The sequence below is a fragment of the Hemicordylus capensis genome, chromosome 3 (assembly GCF_027244095.1).
Source record: "Hemicordylus capensis ecotype Gifberg chromosome 3, rHemCap1.1.pri, whole genome shotgun sequence".
NCBI lineage: Eukaryota > Metazoa > Chordata > Lepidosauria > Squamata > Cordylidae > Hemicordylus > Hemicordylus capensis.
In genome coordinates this window covers 259,317,829-259,340,748 of record NC_069659.1, presented here as the reverse complement: position 1 = coordinate 259,340,748, position 22,920 = coordinate 259,317,829, and the positions used below count along the sequence as shown (strand labels likewise).

The following is a 22,920-nucleotide window of genomic DNA, read 5'->3' as shown; positions in this document are numbered from 1 at the left end:
TCATATGTTACCCATATGAACTGAAAGGGGGAAAAGAGAGAAAAGAACAACAGATGTAATAACTTTTAACATGCAAGTCACAAATAATGACTTGTGGCAAATAATGACCTGTGACGGTGTATTGCTGTCACTGTTCTTCTATAGTATTACAGAAATCTTTTCTTTTTACCTCTGAATCTATTAAATATAGATACTGTATTCTGAATAGTTCAATTCCCTGCTTAGCCAAAATTTAAAGCATCCTGAAAAATGAATTTTAAAGATAACTGAATGAAACTGATTAGCAATCTATTTTAGAAATCTAGTGCCTTTTAAATACTGTACACAAAACAGAACACATTCACAGCATGTGGACAGTCACTTTTACTCTTTGCATTATCCCTCCGACTGCACACCCCCTGCACAGCCCCACACAGCCCTTACCTGCCCCTCTGTTACACCTTCACTGCCTCCCCCCCTCTGCCACCCCAAAGCAGTGCTGTTTGTACTAAGTAGCTGCGCTCTGTTTGCCTGATTGCAGTTCCGACCTCTCAAGATGGCATACGCACATGCTCAGAACTTCCTGTTTTTGAGCAAATGTAGCCGGGCAAACAGAGAACCCAGCTGATTAGCAGGCGGGGAGCAGTGAAGGTGTAACAGAGGGGCAGATAGGACCTGCCTTCCTCCTTTTAAAGTGCCCACTTGTATGTATGATCTGAGTAATTTCTAGGGTCTCTGGATTATGTGTATGAGGTTCTGTGAATGTTCAGCTTTATGTACATAGGCTCTATGGAAATCGGACTCTTGAATGGGTGGAGGTATGGGTTGGGCCTGTGGCCACAACCCTAATCAGTCCCCTCCACACATTTGTTTGTACCCAGATGCATCCTGAACAGGGCTTCTGTGTTTAGATTACTACCCCAAACCTCTGCACTGTGCATGTTGATTCATATTCTCATTGGATATCCATCCATCCATTCATTCATTCATTCATTTAAATTAAATAATCAGAGCTAAAATTCTGAAATTTAAGAAATTAGTCATCCTCTACTGGGAGGCATATTCCCTCACAAACCTGTAAACTAATTATCAGAGGTCAAGAGGTGACAAGATAACTAGTGGTTTGAAATCCATTATTAAAAGGAAATGGCACAAATGTCATGTTCTCCTTCCTCCAAGTTAGAAGTCATTTCACAGAGAGCAGCACACATACAGGATACTCAAGTATTAACATCATCACAGAATTTTTGCTATGATGATGAATCACCATTTCTCAATATTTTGGTCAGACGTTTACATCAGGGTACTGTTGAGTGCATAATGCCACCTAATGGTGCAGTGGGGAAGTAACTTGCCTAGGGAGCAAGAGGTTGCTGGTTCAAATCCCTGCTGGTATGTTTCCCAGACTATGGGAAACACCTATATCGAGCAGGAGCGATATAGGAAGATGCTGAAAGGCAATGATAAACCTCTCCTGTATTCTACCAAAGAAAACCACATGGCTCTGTGGTCACCAGGAGTTGACACCCACTTGATGGCACAACTTTACTTTATCTTACTGTTGAGTGCACAATGACAATCTAGATGAAAAAAGATTATCAGTTGGGTAATGGGAGGGAAGCAAGAGGAAGATACATAACATACGCTGCTTTTTTGTACATATGTATTTACATATGTACATACCCCTCCATGGGGCTTAGGTCAAAGGCAAAGCACATACTATGAATGTATAAGGTCCCAGGTTCAATTCAGATGGGCTGTGAAAGATGCCCATCCAAAATCCTGCAAAGCTGCTGCCAGCCACTGAGTAGACAATACTAAGCTAGCACAGAATGCTACAGGTCAGTAACTTTCCTGGACTTCTTTGCAAGGCTTGTTAAGATGGTTCACAACATTTTGGAGAAAAGTGGACTTGCTGAACAAGGTCAAAAGAAAGTCAAAAGCAACAGATCTCACTCAGGGGTTTTTAGTCTGGAAGTACAAGTGACTTGGCTCTCTGACTGATTCAGCATGAAGGATTTCCAGCATCCTGGGGAGAGCAACACATTTCTATGAGATAAAAATGAAAAAAGGTTTCTTTATTGCAAACCAGCAGGACACTGGAACCCCAATGGAGAAAAAGGATGGAAATTAAAATGGACCTGACATCTGGGTGTGATTGGTAAACCAGGCTATCATTAGCAGGTACTTGTGTTACCATTAACACCTGGGTTTTTTATTTTTTTAAAGAGCAGACAATAAAACAGAAAAGAAATGCCATGAATATTCAGAAAGAAACCTACATTTACCAGCAGTGTCTTCAGTTCAGCTAAAGGACAGTTACAGTGCAAAATTGTTATTCAGGGAATGGAGGCGGGAAACTGTTTTCTCAGAAAGAATATCGCTCACCTACACGGAACACACACCAGACAGAATTGACATTATTGAGGCAAATTGAACTAGTTAAGATTTAGTTCCATTTTCTCAGAAGCCTCCTTTGATTCTGCACTTCCCACCAACCAAGTATTCCACACCATGACCCCTCAAGAGGAGAGAGAGAGGAGGGAAAGAAAAACACAATATAGTTGCAGATTCCATTAAAGAAGCTAGCAGTGTTAAGGGTGAGCAGAAAACAATTCAGAGTAGCAGTATTTCTATTGAAAATGATGCAGTGCTTTAATTCATTGATGATGACTCAGAATGATCTTTGTGTAGTTACTGGTCTAATAGAATTGATTCATCACAGGGAAACTCCCTCAGGAGCAGAGAAGAGAGTTTCAAAATTGATAAGATATTATTCAGCAAGAGCTCAGGATGTGCTCCTCTACATTGGACCCCTTGAGATACTTTAAAGTACCTGAATGTCAGGAAACAAGAATGTCATGGCAGTTTAAAGTTCATTTGAGACCTATACATGGGCATCCATTTTATTTGTTATAAACTATGAGCTCTAAGGTGCATTTTGAGCTAAATTTGCAGCACGTTCTCAATGAATAGCAACCTGAGAGAAATTCTTAACCCCTGTGAATTCTGTATTAATGGGAAACTGGAGATATGCATTTTCAGGATAATTCATTTTCATTTGTACGTGGCATCCCAAATTAGAAACCTTGCTTCTTCAAATTGGCAGCTTTGACACTGAGCTTCCTATTCACTTAGAAAAAAATCAGAATGTTTAAGGAATTTAGAACTAGCCTAAATATGTTTAGCATTTGGGTTTCATCTTAGGCTTTAGTTTTTCCACCTTTATCCACACCTTCCCATAATTTCCCTTCCCTAATTTTCTATTAGGGATCCATTGTTCAAGTGGGAGCCACTTTGGGTTTTTTTAAAAAAGGTCTATGTAAAATCAATTTCTTACCACACTGATCTCTATGTAGTCTGCACTTTTCTCAAGAGTTGGGGAGGGGCCTTTAAGGGAAACAGCCCTATCAAGTCCCATTGACATCTTAGAAGGCATGCATGGAGCGCTGGGAAGCACCATCCTTCCCAGAGCACTCCACCCATACCTCCCAAGATGGTGCTGGGGCTTGGCTGGGCTCTTACCCTTAAAGGAGCCCAAAGTACAGAACTGCATGGTAAGAACAGTCACCCCCACACAGTACCATGGGGGCTGTACAGACTATTTGGCTTCAGTCAAAGCTTTCCACAAGCCTAATACATAAATGGGGAGTGGCACTTGGGCTTGGGGCAATGGAAACCACCACTGGCTCCCAGGTCTGGCAATGAAGACCACTGTTCTAACATGTGTCTAGGGCAGGGGTAGGCGATCTTTGGCACTCCAGCTGTTGCTGGACTACAATTTCCACAATTTATTGTGGCTGGGGTTGATTGGAGCTGTAGTTCAACAACTGCTAGAGTGCCAAAGATTGCTTACCCCTGGCCTAGAAGAAAAGTACTATCATCTCAAGAGACCACATTATGAATGGTACAGGGATTCACAGTCAGTCACCATTTAGATCAAAAATTTCCATAATCTGGTCTACATTTCCCATTCTTACTTTGAACATTCCATTGCATTTTCTAGTATTTCAAATCTGGCTTCAATTTACTTTCCCAAACCTATCTCCTTGGCACTGAGAGCAGCATTCAGGTCTCTGGGAATCTAATGATTCTCTCCACTGCAACACAACTTCTTCGGACTGTCCTTCAGTGTTCTCCCCACCCCACACCAAGAAGAACCAGAACATCCCTATACATGCCCTGAAGGGTGTTGGGGTTTGTGATTATTGATTAAAGCACCAAGGAAGCTAACACTCCAGTTACAGAGTGCATAGTTTAGTTGTTTAAACTAAACTATGCACTATTTAAGTAACATGCATGCAGAAGCGCTCGTACCCTCAGACCTTGGCACCCTGGTCCACAGCCTCCAAGGTTGGAGGGGGGCTTCAAATGGCCAGGGGGGCCTCCTGCAGTTACCCCATGCCTGCCCTACTTCTGCCCTGCCATGCCGTACCTCTGTTGTTGTTGTTTTTGCATAATGTAAGCTTCCACATGCATGGCCGAGGGGTGGTGTTTAGGGGGGTGAGCCAGGGGGGCTTGTGACAATCTATTTCAATGTCATGGGCTTGCGATGATCTATTTCAGCTGTGCAGGTGCACTGGAGCACCTTACCATTATCAAGACTCATTGGGCTGAAGAGTGGTCGCTCCGGCTGCCACCCCTTGGCCATGCAAATGGTGGCTTAAATTATGCAAAAAAACCCTGGAGGTACAGTGGGGCAGCAGCGGGATGGGCACGGGGTGGCTGCTGGAGGCCTCCCTAAAGCACGTTTCAGAGGGCCTCGCAGGGGGAGAGGTCTGGGCACAACAATTACCTAGGTATGCCACTGCACGCATGGAGATCACTGTAGATTCTAGGTTACTTAACTAATTTATTGGTGAAGTACATTTGGGCTAGGAAAGACCTATCCTACCTATCAGCTACATAATGAATAGGTAGGGAGAGAGAGAGAGGTTCCCATCTTCTCTCTAGGAGGAAAGGAAGAGGACTAACTCACTACAGGAAGTACCCAAGGTGTCAAAGCAGGGCTCATAGAGTAGAGGCAAGCAGGGACTGGTAAGGATACCCTCACTGACTACCTCTACTCCCAGTGCTCCTAGTGGTCATTAGGATAGTTGGTGCAAAAGGTCGATGGACTGGAACTCCATCTCCAACAAAGGGATCTTTTAAAAAGGTATTTGTTTCCCAGACTATGGGAAACACCTTTATCGGGCAGCAGCAATATAGGGAGATGCTGAAAGGCATAATCTCATATTGCACGGGAAGAGGCAATGGTGAACAACCACAGGGCTCTGTGGTCACCAGTGTTCCCTCTAACACAGATTCCCAGATGTTGTGGACTACAACTGCCATAATGCCCAAGCGAAAGCCATTGCAGCTGGGGATTCTGGGAGTTGTAGTCAACCACATCTGGGAATCCCTGTTAGAGGGAATGCTGGTGGTCACCAGGAATCAACACTGACTTGATGGCACACTTTACCTTTACCTTTATTTCAAACAGACTGTGTTTTCAAAAATACTATTTTGTAGCTGTAGATAAACAGGACAGAAAACATTTCTCTGGGCTACATATCCCCTTTCCCCTCCCTGGCATTCACCAATAGCCAATTTTCATACTGTTCTCTCTGGGTCACTGGATGATTTAAGACCATTCAACACTAAGCCCTTTACCATGATCACAAAGTTAATATTTCTTTAAAGATGGCCAGACTCTTACTGCAATATCCAGTTAGAAAAACTAAATTCTCCTTGGGTTGGTTCAGATGATATTTTACTGGTCTAAACAATTAAAAAGTGCACCCATTGTGATGTCATCCGCAGATGTCCTGATGTTATGATGTGATACTTTATACAGCATTATGGTGTAAAGGAGGAAAATGGATAGTGTGTTCCGTCTATACATCCTGATATTTGAAAATGATTGAGTAGGAAGCATGTCACAACACGAGAGAAGGTCTTTTTTTAATTTTATTTTTTTTAAAGAAATGAATTGCAATAACAGAAAATACTCAATACTTGGATGATTTGGACAATACTTTACCAGTCCAAGCGGTTAAAAGGGGACATGTTGAGAGTGCACCCCTTGTGACATCTTTCACAGATCTCCCAACAGCTTCCCAGCACATCACTTTATCATGGTGTGGGGGCTGTTTGACCAAATGTCCACTCTACATTTGTTCCTCTGATCACTCTATAGTCCCCCCATATTATAAAGAGATATGCCAAGTGGGTGGTGGGATATCTGCAAAAGATGCTACAAGGGGCACATTCTCAGCATGTTCCTTTTTAATTGTGTGTGCTGGTAGAGTACAGTATTCTCTTCCATTGAGCCACAATCTTTATAAAATATCACATCATGTGTGCTTTGCTAAATATGCTTGAGTCTTTAAAACATTTGTGATAAAAGTGGCACTTGTCCTATCAGTTGCTTTTCAGATGTAAGCCTACAGGAAGCTCATAAATGGGCAGTTCCAACAGAGTTTAGTTCTGCACTGATTGCTAGTACAGAGAAGCCATTTCTAATACAAGTTTTTAATGCTGAACTCTTCAAAGATTAAAAGGGAAAAATGGAAAGGAGATGGCAATAATTAATGAGACAAAATTTTAAGGATAAAATAATTTCTTGAACATTTCCCTTCATTAGCATGACTTTCAGAGTTAAGCTGGCAGAGAGTTAAGGTGGCATTTTAGCTCAATCTGGTTTTTCTCCATCCTCTGACTTGAAAGAATAATATCTATTGAACACAGAAAATGTGTTCTCTACTGAACACTAGAAAATGTGCTATGTTCATGCTCCCATCTTCAGCCATGGCTTTAGCAATTACCTCAACCACCCAGAAGATCCATAAGATCCCTAAGAAGTGGATGGGTAGGAATAGAAAAACAATAGAAAGTATAAAAATGGAGTTCAATACACTTTTGTGTTAAGACTATTCTAAGCATTTTAGTAAAAAAGAAAGCAAGCCTGTTACAAAATAAACATGCTTACAATAAAAAGGCAAGAGGAATAAGGCCTGGTATTGACCTAGGAGACACGGACATATTGCCCTGGATCATAAAGTATCATAAAGTAGGGAGAAGCGAACATTATAGAATACTTCAGTGAGCCAAAGAGGGACACATTGGGCTGAATACTGGTGAAACCCAATTGGTGAAACTATTCTATTTGATCAATCTCCAAAGTAATCCCTGTCATAAGGTATAGAAGAGTGATCAGAACATAGGAAGCTGCCTTGTACTGGGTTAGACCATTGGTCCATCTAGCTCAGTATTGTCTACACTGACTGGTAACGGCTCTCTAAGGTTTCAGGCAGGAGTCTGTCTCAGCCCTACCTGGAAATAGAACCCGGAGCCTTCTACATGCAAAGCAGATGCTCTATCACTGAGCTATCCCCATCCATCTATTGCACATTTCAATCAGTCATAGCAGCAAGTGTTGGTGTGCAGGAGTGCTTTCTACCAACTATGGCTGATACATCCAGATTGGATTACTGCAATGTGCTCTATATGGGGCTGTCCTTGAAGATAGTCCTGAAGCTTCTATTGGTCCAGAAAGCTGCCCACAAGGATGCTCATGAGTGCCAGTCACTTTACTGGTTACCAGTTCAATTCCAGGCTAGATTCAAAGTGCAGGTTTTGACCTTTAAAGCCCTGCATGGCTTGGAGCTAGGGTAGCTATTGAACTGCATTCACCTGGAGTTCCGGTGTCATGGTGAACCGATGAAGAACTACGGCTGCTTCTCTGCTAATCATGAAGAAAATAAAGATAACCTGAGTTAGTCAGGGGACCACGGTGTAGAGTGGGCAGCAGATTAAGCTTTGGAGAGAGTTATACTCCTTTCTCCATGGCAGTCTGCATCCTCTGGGCTTTGCAATAAGCTATAACGCTCTCATAATTAGACAGCAATTTAATCAGCTGAATTAGGTTCAGCCAAATACTATATTTTGGTTGTTGTTGTTGTTGTTTGCTTTTGTGTTTATTTCGAACTCTTTTCTGAACTCTTTTAAATTACAAGGGCAGTTGTTTCCCCCCTTCTTCTTCTACTTAGACTTGATAAGATGACAGTGGCTGTAAGTGGAGCACTTTCATCTCCTTTTCATTAACAGGACAGACAGATAAAAACTGAGAGATATTGTGGAATTAAGAAAAGGGAAGAAAAACTGAGAAAACTTTGAGAAGTAATAGAAATCATCTGAGAGGTGTTCTTTGGAAAGAAGGGGAGGGACTGGGGGGTGCCTCTCCCTGGATGGCCAGTGAAAAATCTGGGAACATGCCAAGGTGGAGAGATGGAGTCTATACATTTCAACTGTGTGGAGTGTTTTTTGTTTCTCTATTTTATTAGCGGTCCTTGAATGAACTGGGAGAAAATTAACATTTAGCAGCTATAAGTTAAAAACTGAAGGGAAAAAGGCTAGAATTGGAGAGAGAAGGGGGAGCTGGTGTGTGTGTGTGTGTGTGTGTGTGTGTGTGTGTGTGTTTTAACCCTTTTTGGCTGAAAACCAGTTTGGAAAAACCAGTTTTTTAACAGAAAAGGCTTGGAGATATGTCCTGAGAAGTGCGCTAGAGAGCTTCCTGTCTTGGAAAAGGATACGGTGGGGCTGGGAATCCGTTGAATGCTTCTAGCCACAGAGGGGAGCTAAAGGATTACTGTATATTTGGAACATTCTTACTAGGATTACAATTAAACATGAAATCCGACAAATAAGTTAAGGGGAACATATATTCCTCTTTAAGAAAGTTATTGGACTATTGCGTGGATTATAAAGTTTTAACTAACTATGTGAATGACTAATCGTTGGGCCAATTAACTATATAACTATATAATGGAATAGTTGAAGAAGAGGCAGAAGAAGTCTTTAAGAAGATTTGCAAAGACCTTGTGAATTGTCAGAGAACTCTCCAGTTTTATTGAATGGAAGTGTAATTTGCTCTTTCTCTCAAAAATTGGTTTTGATTGATTAATATATCTGTTTTTAGCTTTTATTATATTATATGGTTAATTATATCAGTTGAGGTCAGTGAAAAGGGAAAAGGAAATATTGCCTTTCTCTCTCTCTCTCTCTCTCTCTCTCTCAACCATCAATTAGATGGTGTATGAGATACAAGTAAAGAAATAATATAGCTGTGGGAAATGCAAAATAGCTCTTATTCAGTAGCATAGAATTATTATTATTATTTAAAAAAAAAATCTTGTTATTTGGTTTTTTATATCGCTTGGGATTTTATTATTGGCTATATTAGTTAATACTGTGGGGGGGGAATAAAAACGTGTATTTGGTATGAGAATGAATAAGGGAAGCAAGTAAGATATAGTATAGAAGATGAAATATAGAACAATTCTTATTCAACTGCATACAATTATTTTTGAGGGGCTTGTAATTGGCCTTTGTTAGTTATCTAGTATTTTGCTATTGGCTGCATTCATTAATACTGTTGGATGAAAAAACATAAGCGTGACTTTTTTGGGAAAATGAATAAGAAATCACAGGTTTGAAAAGGGAAGGCAGACTCAGGAGGGAGTGGAGATGAAGTGCAGGATTTGAGCAAACTGTTAATTTTGTAATTACAAAAGTTGAATAAAAATAATCAGCAAATGGGAAAAAATTCTGACAGAGAAGATAGATTCCACTTAAAACAGATATGAATAACTGATTTTCGGAAGTGATGAAAAGAATGAATAATTATGACCAAGAAATTAACGATCTATCAAGAAGTAGAAGTTTATTATGGTCGTTGACCAATCATTACAGCTTGCATAATAGGTTTTACAAAATTTTGGAGTTAATAGTACAAGCTTTACACAATTTTCAAGCAATAAAACAAAACTTGGCCACATTAACAGAAATCACAGGTTTAAAATTTGACAGCAGATATTCCAAATCAAAAAGATCAGAGTGGCCAGGATATTTCTTTATGAGGGGTAAAATAAGGTTAGAACAACTATCCCTGTGGAATTGGCAGTAAAGGATTACATGAGCAGTTGTCTCTATGCCCCCTGAGCCGCAAGGGCAGCGGTACATTGAATAAGGTATTCTATTGTATTTTCCCTCCAAGACCGCAGTCGGGAGAACATTTAATCTGGCAAGGGTCAGGGCTCTTCTGAATTTGGATAAGAGAATGTGGTTTAAGTAATTGGCCGGTTTGGAATTAAAACTCTTGACAAGCGTGCACATTCCTCTTGGAGGTCTGTGTATAGGAGGCATTGTTTGATAAAATGGATAGCCTGATCAAAACCCCGGCCAATGAGTTCTCCCTGGGACGTGCCAAGATGTTGGAGCTTCATTTTTAAAGCTTTTTGTCCAGGTAGATGTGAAGCTAGCATTTAGTACTAAAGGAGCAAGTATCAACAGGAAATGTTACTATCTGATCAGAGTATAAAACCTGATGAAATTGAAAAATTGAAGAAAAAGTGGAATTTTTAGATTGTAAAAGTAGGAAAACCAATTTAAAATTCTGTGGAGTTGGAGGGAAATATTGGGCAAGACAACTTGAGAGAAGAAATGGTGAAATTATTGGCTGAATTTCTTGGAGAAGATGAAGGAGAGATTCTGGGAACTGCAGAGATTTACAAAATCAGTTCGGCATATGTCTGGGCCAAGAAAATATCTTGAGACATATTCATTAAGTTTACTGATATGCAAATCAAAGAAGAGATCTTACAGGCTCAAAGACAGAGTCCGCTAAGGATTGACAATAATGAAATACAAATTCTACCGGATGTTTCACCAGAGATTTTATCCAAGGGTCGTGAAATGAAAATTTTAAATGATAATCTAGCAAGAGAAGATTAAATACAGATGGGCAGTACCATTCCATTTGGAAGTTTTTTTAGACAGGGGGAAGGCCTTTGTCTATACAATTGAAGATGCAAGGGCAATGGAGGAGTTTGTAAAGGTGGCAAAAGAAACAGCAGAGAGAGAGAAAGATGAAGAGGCCAAGATGGTTGAAGCTGCGGCCTATTAATAATTAAATGGGAAGATGGAACAGCTGAAAGTATTTTCAACAAACATAAATGTGTTAAATGGTCTGTTCAAAAGGAAAAATACTTTTTTAAAATTAAAAAAAGAAGGTGCAGATATTATATGTCTATAAGAGACTCATATAAAAAATGACAATATAAATTAGTTGGAATGCCATCGACTTGGATAAATGTTTGCTGTGTCAGGGGGAAAAAAGGAAAATGGGTTGTGATCTATACTAAAAATTGGATGTGGTCTTTAGAAAAAACAGATCCAGGATATAGAAGGAGATTTCTTAACCTTAGACTTCAAACTCCAACCAATAAAATGACAATTGCATAAGCCTATGCCCCAAATGTCAATAAGACAAAGATTTTTTTGGGGGAAAAATCAAATCCTTATTGGAGGTTGCAGAAGGAGATATTCTGATTTTTTGAGATATGGATGCAGTCATGTATACGACTTGAGATAAATCGGGAAAATATAAGAAGAACACAGGAAAAGTGCCTAAAAATGTAGAAGATTATATGTCACTATTATCGTTGGTTGATGTACGGAGATATAAATATCCATGTGAAGAAGGTTATACTTTCCCCCCCTGCTCCCCATGAGACATAATCGAGAATCAATATGTGCTGGATTTCTAAGTCAGGTTTACCTGCACTTATGGATGTAGAAATGGCACCACTGACATATGTGGATCATAATCTGATAATTGTGAAGTTGAAAAAAGGGAATTCCTTACTAAGAAGATGGAGATTAAATAAAAGTTTAATACTACAAGAAGAAATTAAACAGAAGTGCCACTCTGAATTAGAAAACTTTTTTCAAACTAATATGACAGAAGATGTTTCATTATTTTTAGTGTGGGATGCGAGTAAAGCCTATATGAGAGGAGTCATGATTTCATTGGCTTCAAACAGAAATAAAGCTGTGCGGATGCAGAAAGAAACATTAATAAATGAATTACAGCAACTGGAATTGAGACACAAACAAAACTCTAAAGAAGTGATTTTACAAAATATGAAAGAATTGCAGAAACAAGTAGATTTAATGGATGCCAAAGAGACTTACAAAAAATGAACTTTACTAAACAGAAATATTTTGAGAAAGGTAATAAAGCAGACAAATTACTGGCATATCAACTGAGAAAAAAGCAAGAGAAGAGGACTATTACTTCAATATGGAATGGCAAGGAACTTGTTCGACAATGACGGAACGATTTGTGAAGTACTACTCTCGATGAAATAAAACTAAATCCCCAAATAAGGACAAGATTAAGCAATATTTTGATAACTTGCAAATTAAAGTGTTTACAGAGGAACAAAGGGAGATATTAAATAAACTGATCATGAAGGAGGAAACTAGAGAGGCAATATAAAGACTAAATTTGAATAAGTTGCCATGCCCAGATGGGTTTTTGGCCTTGTACTACAAGTCCTTTCAAGATATACTGGTTAAACCATTAACCCAGACAATGAATGAAATACAACATTGTCACAGTATAAAGAAGTTTATATTACACTGATCTTTAAAGGACAGGACCCAACACGTCCAGAATCTTATAGGCCTATCCCATTATTGAATGTGGATTACAAACTGTTTGCTGCTATTTTGACGACAAGACTGAATAGATTTTTAGCAGATATAATACATTTTGACCAGACTGGATTCATTCTAAAGAGACACATGAAAGATAATTTAAGATATATTTTGAATATATAAGAGAAAGACCATTAAGAACATTACCGTAGGGGGTTGGGGAAGGAAACAGCGATGGTCTTTCTTGATGCTGAGAAGGTTTTTGACAATTTGGAATGGCAATTCATGTTTATGGTGTTGGAAAAGATGAATTGTGGGCCGAATTTTATTTCTTGAATTCAAAGTATCTATCTGGAGCAGATAGATCTGGAGAATGTAATAGTGAATGGGGTAATATCAAAGACATGTTCTGTTACAAAAGGTACAAGACAGGGATGTCCACTTTCACCTTTGTTGTTTATTTTGGCTCTGGAACCATTGGCATGGGAGCTATGGTGGGAAGAAAGAATACCAGGAATTAAGATGGCCAAGCAAGAACATAAGATAAAGCTATATGCGGATGATGTATTATTAACAATTACCAAACCAAAGATTTCACTAGACTATATAATGGAGAAAATTCAACAATATGGGAAGGTTTCTGATACAAATTGAACAATAGTAAGACGCAGATGGTAACATGAAATATTAAAGATGAGGAATGGAAAGAATTGGAAGAAAGAACAGGAGTTCAAGTCCAGTATTAAACCACTAAAATATTTGGGGATTAATGTAACGACAACAAACAAAAGCTTATTCAAAAATAATTATTTACTGGCATGGAAGAAAATACTGGCTGATCTGAATAGATGGCAAAAATTAAATCTTTCATGGCTATGCAGAATTTCAGCAATTAAGATGAATGTCTTGCCTAGGATTATTTTTTTATTTCAAATGTTACCAATAAGAATTGAAGAGAAGACTTTAAATGAATGGCAGACAGGTGAACTCTTTTATTTGAGCTAATAAAAAGCCCAGAGGGAAATTTAAGATTATGCAAGATGCAAAAGAACATGGAGGATTAGCCACCCCACACTAGAAACTGTATTACCATGCCAGTTGTTTAACATGGATTGCAGAGTGGATCAAAGCCCCATATGGATGGGTTACAAATATGGAATGATCAGACATGACTAAATGGTCTACATAGATATTTGTGGACAGAGGTAAAGAAAGTGGATGCAGAAATTAAAAATCATTCCATTAGGCACAGCCTATTAAAGGTATGGGGGCAAGTATAAACAAAGGTTAATTCCAGCATTGTCACCTATAGCCTCGATATCGAATATGTATTTCCATGGAGAAGAGCATGCAAAACAATTTGATCAATAGAGAGCATACAATTTGAAAGTCTTATGGTAGGAAGATCAAAAATGAAATCCATTCAGTGTTTAAGTCAAGAGTGGGATGAACATCTTTCCTGGCTATAGTACTCACAGATGAACAGCATAATCCAAGAAGAAGTACGGATGCAAGGTGGAAAGTTGAGAGACTTGACAGAATTTGAAACTCTAATAAAGAATTCAGAGCATTTGCTGGATCTTATATACAAATTACTACTGAAATATGATTTGGAATCAGAACAGGTGAAAGACTGTATGATGAAATGGATGTAGAATTTTAACAGAACAATAGAGATGGAACAGTGGGAATTTCAACAGAAGGTGAACATAAAATTTACAGTGAATAGTACCTTGAGGGAAAACTGGTATAAAATGTACCTACGTTGGTATATTACCCCAGTAGAGATTTCAAAGATGAACAATAAATACTCTGGGGATTGTTGGAAATGTAAAGAAGAGAAAGGTACTTTTTATCATATGTGGTGGCCATCTAAAAAAAGCTCAAAATGTTTGGAAAACAATACATTTGAAGATGCAGCAAATCTTGCATATAGATTTTCCTCCCCCCCCACCCAAGATTTTTATGTTAAATATCACTAAAAAGATACACTGAACTTTCTTTATACAGTATATGATAACAAGAATCCTCTATGCTTCTTGCTGGAAAATAAATCTGATTCTGTCTCTAGACGATTGGTATCTTAAACTTTGGGATTATGCATCAATGGCCCAAATTATTGCATATATTAAGAACAAATCTGAAGATTTTTCTCCACAGATATGAGAACCATTTATTCAACATAAGATACCACATGGTTTGTTTCCTCACCCGAGTTTCTTTTTGTAGAGAAATTTAATGCTGAATGCTCTGTGTAGATAACAGGTACACTAATTATTGACCTTACTGTTTTTAAATTTACAGCTATTTATCTTTCAGATTGGAGAAGGGAGGGAGAAGATGGTGTAAAGAACTCAGGTGGAAGTATACAGATTGTAATGAGAATCATTGTAATTGTATTGTTTGATCACGTCTTGTTTCTTTCTTTTGTTATTTCTGTTTTTCTTATGTTTTTGTGTTTACATTATGGATAAAATAAAAATATTTTTTTTTAAAAGGAAGTGCACTATTGCATGTGTATAGTACAGAATGTGGGAACAGGTCATGCATACAGTTCTGAATGTGTGTACACTGTACATACGTTGAACATAGTGTGTTAATAGGGTTACTATATAATCCAGATTACACATAACTCATTGAGATAATTTCCGCTTAGCTTTTGTTTTGGGGTGTGTGTCAGGGTGAGGCTCTCTACAACACATCCAAAAATAGATTTCTGAAAGAGAGGCATTTTCAATATTTTGCGAAGTATGATTTAGAAATCATTTTAGAAAACATGTTGCAGGTGGTAAACTCAGATTTATTTTCAATATATTTTTATACTGTCTAGTAGCTACTGGGGAACAACTACGTTTTGTTTTTTAAAATGTAGAATATTTATTTGCAGTGTGAACATTCATTTTGCATTTCTGTACTTTTGCTTTATGATGACTATGATTAAAACAATAAAAGCATCAATCTACTTTTAAAAAATGAACTGCATTCACCCATACAAATCAGCAAGGGCCTACCGTTCATCGCCTTGGGCCCTGTTTACAGCCCTGCCACTGACTGAAATTCAGCTGGCAGGGACTAGAGATGGGGTCTTCTCGATTGTGGCCCCCTAGGTTCTGGAACATCTTCACAGAAAAACTTCGTTGTGCTCCCTCCCTCACGGTTAAAAATAAATAAATATTAAAATTCATGTGTTTAAAGAGGTTTTGAATGTATTTTATTACAGCTTGTGAGCTGTTAATTTTTTTAACATCCAGTTTTAATTAGGTCTGCTTTAGTTGATTATCTATCACTTTTATACTGCTTAATGTTTTATCTGTTTTACTGTTTTGTTTTTAACTTGAAAACCGCCTTGAGCCATTTTTGGAAGGGCGGTATAGAAATCGAATAAATAAATAAATAAATAAATAAATAATAAACTTCGTGCTGTTTTTATTGTTTTATCTGTTTTATTGTTCTTATTGTAAGCTGTCCCAAGCAGAATAATATTGGAGGGGCAAGATATAAATATTTTAAATAAATAAACATATTTCTGGTTTATTTTTCTTAAGCCTCTAAAGTGCATGCACACCTCTTCAATATGCCTTTATAGCTTCATACAATAACCTGAAAAATAAAGCAAGGAGCTATATATGTGTACACACAACACACACAACACACACACACATATATGCAAGCCATAAGGAAGGAAGTCTGTCTGTGTACAAATAAAATGAACTCTGTGCTTATAGCTAACGATATTGGCTGACATCCAGACTAATGCTGCACTGATGGGCCAGCATTTTCCATCATGCAATGGGGGAGAGACATTGGAGCTCTTCTCACAATCAGTGAGAAGAGCTCTGGTGCGGTCTGCAGGGACAGTGGGTTACACTCATCCTCCCCATAGATTATCTCCTCTCCCTTTGTGGGTGGATTGCCCACTCAGACAGGCGGCAGCTCCCTCCGCAGCTCCAGGGATTGGGGTGCTGGGACGCATTGCTGCACATCTCCCCGCCCCCCCGGAGCTACCCCCCAATAAAATAAAGGAGGTTAAGGGAGCACTCGCTTTTTAGAGGGAGGCGACTTAGGCTATTTTGCCGCTGTGTAGCTACCAGAATCAGGCCCGTTCCTGTGTTTCACACAGGCAAGTAAAACTGGGCTGCGCTCTCTTAGTCCGTTTTTGCACCCGTGTGTGAATAGCCTCAATATGTCGTCTGGATGTTGGCCACTGTATAAAACATGTTTTGTATACATTACAGAAAATATAATGTTAAATGTATAACCTACTACAAACGCTTCAATAAAAACGAAAATAGTACAATAATGACATGGAAGTTCCAACCACAATGAATCAAATATTCTGGCTCAATGTAAACTGATAAATGAACTAAATGCAATGTATATTAAGCATCATCACACCAAAAATGGAGCCCAAATTTGTAAATACAAGTTGTATAGACTGCAAGATCAAGATCAATGATCAAGAACTCTAATGCTTTTTAATATATACATGAATATACATGTATATATACATCGCTGGGAAAGATCATCAGGAGATTTGGTGCGGGGTGCCACCTAATGCACAGCGGGGAAGTAACTTCCCTAGGGAGCAAGAGGTTGCTGGTTCGAATCCCCGCTGGTATGTTTCCCAGACTATGGGAAACACACTGTATCAGGCAGCAGGGATATAGGAAGATGCTGAAAGGCATCATCTCCTACTGTGTAGGAGATGGCAATGGTAAACCCCTCCTGTATTCTACCAAAGACAACCACATGGCTCTGTGGTCTCCAGGAGTCGACACCTACTCAATGCCATAACTTTACTTTATTTTATTATGAGTATGCTGATGACACCTAAATCTATTACTCCATGTCAACATCACCAGGAGAAGGCATAACCTCCGTAAATGCCTGCCTGGTGGGGGATGAGGGATAACAAACTGCAACTGAATTAAAATAAGATGGAAGTACTTGTTATTGTGGCGTCAGAACTCTGGAGACAATTTTGATCTGCCAGTTCTAGATGGGGTCACACTTTCCCAGAATGAACAGATACACAGTCTGGGAGTGCTTTTGGACCCAAACCTCTCCCTGGTGTCTCAGGATGAGGCAGTGGCCAGAATTGCTTTGATGTATCAGATTCTGCTGATACGCCAGCTACATCCGTTTCTTGAGATAAATGACTTCAGAACAGTTGTACATATTCTAATGTACATAGTAGTACAAAAGGGCTCCAGGAGAGCACTTAAAACTTATTTGTTTGGACTGCAGAGGTGCACCTAGGTAATTTTGGAGCCTGGATCTAAAGGCCTTTGGACGCCCCCCTCCTCTGAAAATTAAGTATCATCATACTTGGCCAGGTGAACACACCACCTGGGATAGACTAAAGAAGTTTGGGGGGGAGCTGTGGAGGTCCTGGACTCCGGCCCCAAAGTCCAGGGGTAAGAGCACCTCTGTTGGTCTGGCTTTCCAGGGTTTTTAAATTGCTTTTAAGTGTTTCTGTTTTTAATTGTTTTAAACTGTTTTTAAATTTGTTTTTATTATTTTAGGCTGCTTGTTTGTTGATTTTTGTTTTGTTGTGCACCGCCCAGTGCCTTTGGATAGGGTGGTATTAAAATGTAGTAAATAAATATTAATTAAAAAAAAATGCTGGTAACCAGACTTGACTACTGCAGTGCACTATACAGTATGTGGGGCTACATTTGTTTGTACTCTACAAACTGCAGTTGATAGTCAAGATATCTTCCTATGCAATTGTAGCCTCCAGGTACAAATAAGCTTTATTCACATTTTCTTCTATGCATGTACAATCTGTATACAATGCATGACCATACAAATCTGTACACACATTATGTCCATGTAGCCCTCTTATCTGAGCCCTGTATTTGAAGGGGCTAGTACTCAGGTTCACTTTTCAAAATGGATGCATGTATGGTCATTCAGACAAAGACATGTACACAGAGATTGTATGCATATACAACATAAGGTCATACACATGACCCTTTATTCCATGGTCGGAAAAGGTGGGGGGCAGGAGTGTTCTTATCTTCCCTTACATAAGAAGCTTGAATTTCCTTTTGCCATGCAGCCACACGATTGCCGCTACAGCAAGTGACACAACAAAAGAGAGTCCAGGGGAAGGACGCCCAGCCTCTAGAAAGTCCACAATGCGCTGTGCTGCTCATGCAGTGCATTGAAGGCAGTCTGGAGGCTGGGACGCTCCTTCCCCCAGACAGTATGGTAGGACAGGCTGCCAGCAGCCCAACCAGGGCTGCAGGCAGTCAGTGCTGTCACAGAACCAGGGAGTGGAGTATGGGAGCACACACCCTCACTTTTAACTCGGGTAAAAACCCCAGGATACCTGGCGGGACTGCTCTGGGTTCGGGCCTGACCCCAGTGTGCCACACAATCTGCCCTACCCAGGTAGGGCTTTTCAAACCCAGGTAGGACTGCTCGTGTGAACAGTCCCTATGTCTGAATAGGAATATACTTTCCTCTTACAGTTCACTAAAACTAAAGCAAAGTGTGCCATCGAGTCGGTGTTGACTCCTGGCAACCACAGAGCCCTGTGGTTGTCTTTGGTGGAATACAGGAGGGGTTTACCATTGCCATCTCCTGCAATGTATGAGATGATGCCTTTCAGCATCTTCCTATATCCCTGCTGCCTGATACAGTGTGTTTCCCATAGTCTGGGAAACATACCAACTGGGATTCGAACTGACAACCTCTGGCTTCCTAGAACCCATTTCCCCGTTGCACCATTAGATGGCTGCTAAAACTGGCTCCACTAAAACTCTTGACAGTGAACAGAATTCCTCTCCTAATGACTGACAAAGGCTTCCTCAGTCATTGAAAGCTAGTCAAACCAAGACTGAGGAAAACTTCATGACTGACATGGCAAATCTTAGACTTGCCACCTGGTAAATCTCAGACTAAATTGATCTCACTTGCCACGACTGTCAACAGTGAAAAGATGGCTAGGACTCAAGTAAGCATAGACTAGCAATTGGAGTACTGGAATGACTGAAATGGTTTTAGTGGGACCTCAGTCTGCACAGTGGAGAAATGCTTGACTAACAAACAGAAGGTTGCCAGTTCAAATCCCCGCTGGTATGTTTCCCAGACTATGGGAAATGCCTATATCAGGTAGCAGCAATACAGGAAGATGCTGAAAGGCATCATCTCATACTGCTCGGGAGAGGCAGTGGTAAACCCTTTTGTATTCTACTAAAGAAAACCACAGGGCTTTGTGGGTGCCAGGAGTCGAGATCGACTCAAGGGCACACTTTACCTTTTACCACTCTGCTGAGATGAAAAAATCCTGATTAGAGTAGAAACAAAGACCTTCAGCTTAAATAGATAACCAGTTTTGTAAAGCAACCCTGTCACAGGACACAATATACACACAACACACTCGCTCCCAGCCTTGCTAGAGTTTCAGTCTACCACACATCTGTACAAGTCTGAACATATCGTTAAATTGTCTCATTTCTTATGGTCTTGTTTCATTTCTTTTCACACTAAATGGCTGTAAAGACAATACAACTTTACAGATTTGCACATTTTTCTTCAGTAATAAGGGGAAGGAATTACCACTGCCCTGAAGTTAGTAAGATTCTTTTTTTTAACCATCGACTTAATCTTGAGTTTACTGTTGCAAATTATGGAGGAGTTTCTGCAATAAAGACTAATTGACATAAATAGGATGTAAACTTCTGCTTAAATGCTTCTCAAAGTACAAACAAAGCCCCAGCTACAGCAACATTCTTTTTCCCCCAAATAAACAAAGCTTATCCAGTGCTTGCACTTACCCAGTTGAAGGGTTCATGATGCAGCCTCCTTTGTCAGCAGATGCCTTGCAGTTGCAACCCCTTTCCAGTGTATCATGATTCATCCCAAAATTGTGGCCCAGCTCATGAGCCAGAGTTACTGCTGCACCCAAAGGACTGTCCGAATGATCCTCAAAAAGAGATTGAAAATGCAAAGCTCATTGTGAAGAATTTTTAAAATTAAGATTTTTGTTAGTTTTACACAGTGACATGTGCAAAGCTCATTACATCGTTATGGATCCAGTACATAACAAAAGTAGTACAGCTAATACCCAGTAAAAAAATAAAATATCTCTCTCTCTCTGTGTGCCTGCTTGATTCAACCCCTTCCCAGTGTACCATGGTTCATCCCCAAATTGTGGCTCTTTTCATGAGCCAGAGTTACTGCTGCACTCAAAGGACTGTCTGAATGATTCTCAAAGAGAGACTGAAAGCGCAAAGCTTACTGTTAAGAATGGCCAAACTTTTTAGGCTTACACAGTAGCATGTGCAAAATCTCAATACATTGTTCTGGATCCAGTACACAAGAAAAGTAGTACAATTAACAGCAATTAATTTTTTAAAAATTAAATCTCTCTCTGAGGCTGTTTTCACATGCCGAGTCTAACCCAAGCTAGGGAAGCCCAGCCTGGGTTAGGCTTCACATCAGAACCGCTGGGATTGGGCCTGATCCCGGTGAGGCAGCATTGCTTTTTAGCCCTACTATTAAAAAGCCCAGTTTTTAGCCTGGGTTAACGATGCCAGCACGCCATTAGCCCAGGCTCCAGGATCGTGTGTCTCCTCAGGCGGCATTCAGCCTAGAGCACCCGTCTCCTGGGAGAATCCCCCCAATGCACTGCGCTTGGTGTATTGTGGGATACCCGGTAGCTGAGATGCATCATCCTAGTCTCCGGAACTCCTCACTGTTTCATCTGGGAGCATGGTTTGCACTCCCAGCAATGTTCCATGGACAGGCTGGGAGGAAGGTAAGATTCATGCAGCCTTCCCTCTGCCCATCTGCTTCCCCACCCACTTGGTCAGGTGAATCCCCCCCCCCCGCCTGCTGTTTGCTTGATTCAAACATGCATGCCATCTCTTAGGCTTGATTCAAACAGGCAAACAGCCATGTGGGCAGCTGCTTGAAAGCAATAATGCAAAGATAGAGTCACAAGAGGTGTTATGAGGAGAACTAAGTGGTTCTCCACATCGTTTCAGAAATGACAGTTAGCAAAAGAGTGCATGGCTGTTGAAATCAGTGGAACCACATGAGAAGTCACTTAACTCAAGCAGTTTGCCAGATAGAACTTCCTCCCACGTAGTTGGTTTTTCAGTATTCCACCCACCCAGGCCACAGACTCACAGAATGAACTAGACCATGGAATCACAGGGCCACCTCCCTGCCAACAACCCTGTCTAAAGCATCTCAGTGAGGATGACTGTATAGGTACTTATCAATGGGCTGCTTCATACATGTTATTTCTCACTGCTTAAAGCAACACTTGAGGTCCTTTCACACATTATGTTCAACAACTGAGAATACAATGTACACATCTACAGACCTTGTCACAGGTACAGTCATTCACATGTTATGCTTAATGCAGGTACAGAAGTACACTTCTTATCTTACCTCTCACCATGCATTTGAAGGCCCTGTGACGTTTATTGCATGGTGGGGCCTGTATCCAGGTTTGTATGTGTGGAGGCTCCAACAGGAGTCTGGCAGGGGTGGGGGAGAGTGTTGGAGGAGCCCCCACTGCCACCCCCACTGTCACTACCATCACCTACAAAGAGATGGTACTAAGTACCATTTCTCCCCCTCCCCCTTAGTATAGGGAATGCCCCATTACTTGTAAAGGGGATCCTCACTGGATTCCCCTTTACAAGTATATCTCTTTAACCGGCCTGTGAACTGGTTTGGCCAGACCCAGAACCGGACCAGGCTGGGTTGGTTCAAATTTGATCAGAATTTGAACCAAACTGGCCAAATTGGTTCCATGCACACTCCTAAGTGGGACACCACCTGGAAACATGTCTCACAGTTAATTATGGACAGAATAATACTTTTTAGAGTCAGGGTGACTCAATAAAAATGTGTACTATGAGCAGCAAGAGTTCATATTATCTGCCTGTTATTTGAATTTCAGTACATCAGCATCACTAACCAGTGCAGTGGATAAGTGGCAATTCACTGAAAAAGTCCTGGCGGGATCTGTGTTGTCAATAAGAATAATGGTGGTATTATATCCGTTTTTTTGCTGGACAAACCATATTCTTGAAGAAGCTCACTTCATTGATCAACATATTAGTTCAGACATTTAGAGAGCAACCTTTCCATGTTGTTCTCTATGACATCCATCAATTTCATCTGCAAAACTGACCTCTTATAAATTTTCCAAGAAAGGAAAATGCATAAAACATGTAATATAAATGGGTGATCTCCTGTTTATCAGTCAGTAAATGGAATTACTATGTATCTCTGCCTGCTCTAAAAGTGCATATGAATGTATTAATCTAAAATAACTCCTCTTCATAACCCCTCAAACACTCTGATGAATACAGAGAGTAAAAGCTTAGAACTATCTAAAACCTTAGGTAAAAAAGATATGAAACCCATACTAAATTATTGGTTTGGATTTCATAATTGCTGTTATAGAAGATGTTGCTAATTTATGAA

General features: G+C 39.9%; 1 protein-coding gene across 1 annotated transcript in view; it reads right to left on the bottom strand.

Moving 5' to 3' along the window:
• Window positions 1–22,920, bottom strand: part of ADAM12 (ADAM metallopeptidase domain 12) — a 407,749-nt gene that overhangs the window by 80,933 nt on the left and 303,896 nt on the right. The window contains exon 11 of the mRNA XM_053312884.1: window positions 20,250–20,398. Coding sequence (XP_053168859.1) covers window positions 20,250–20,398 — 149 coding nt within the window. The remainder of the gene's footprint in view (window positions 1–20,249; window positions 20,399–22,920) is intronic.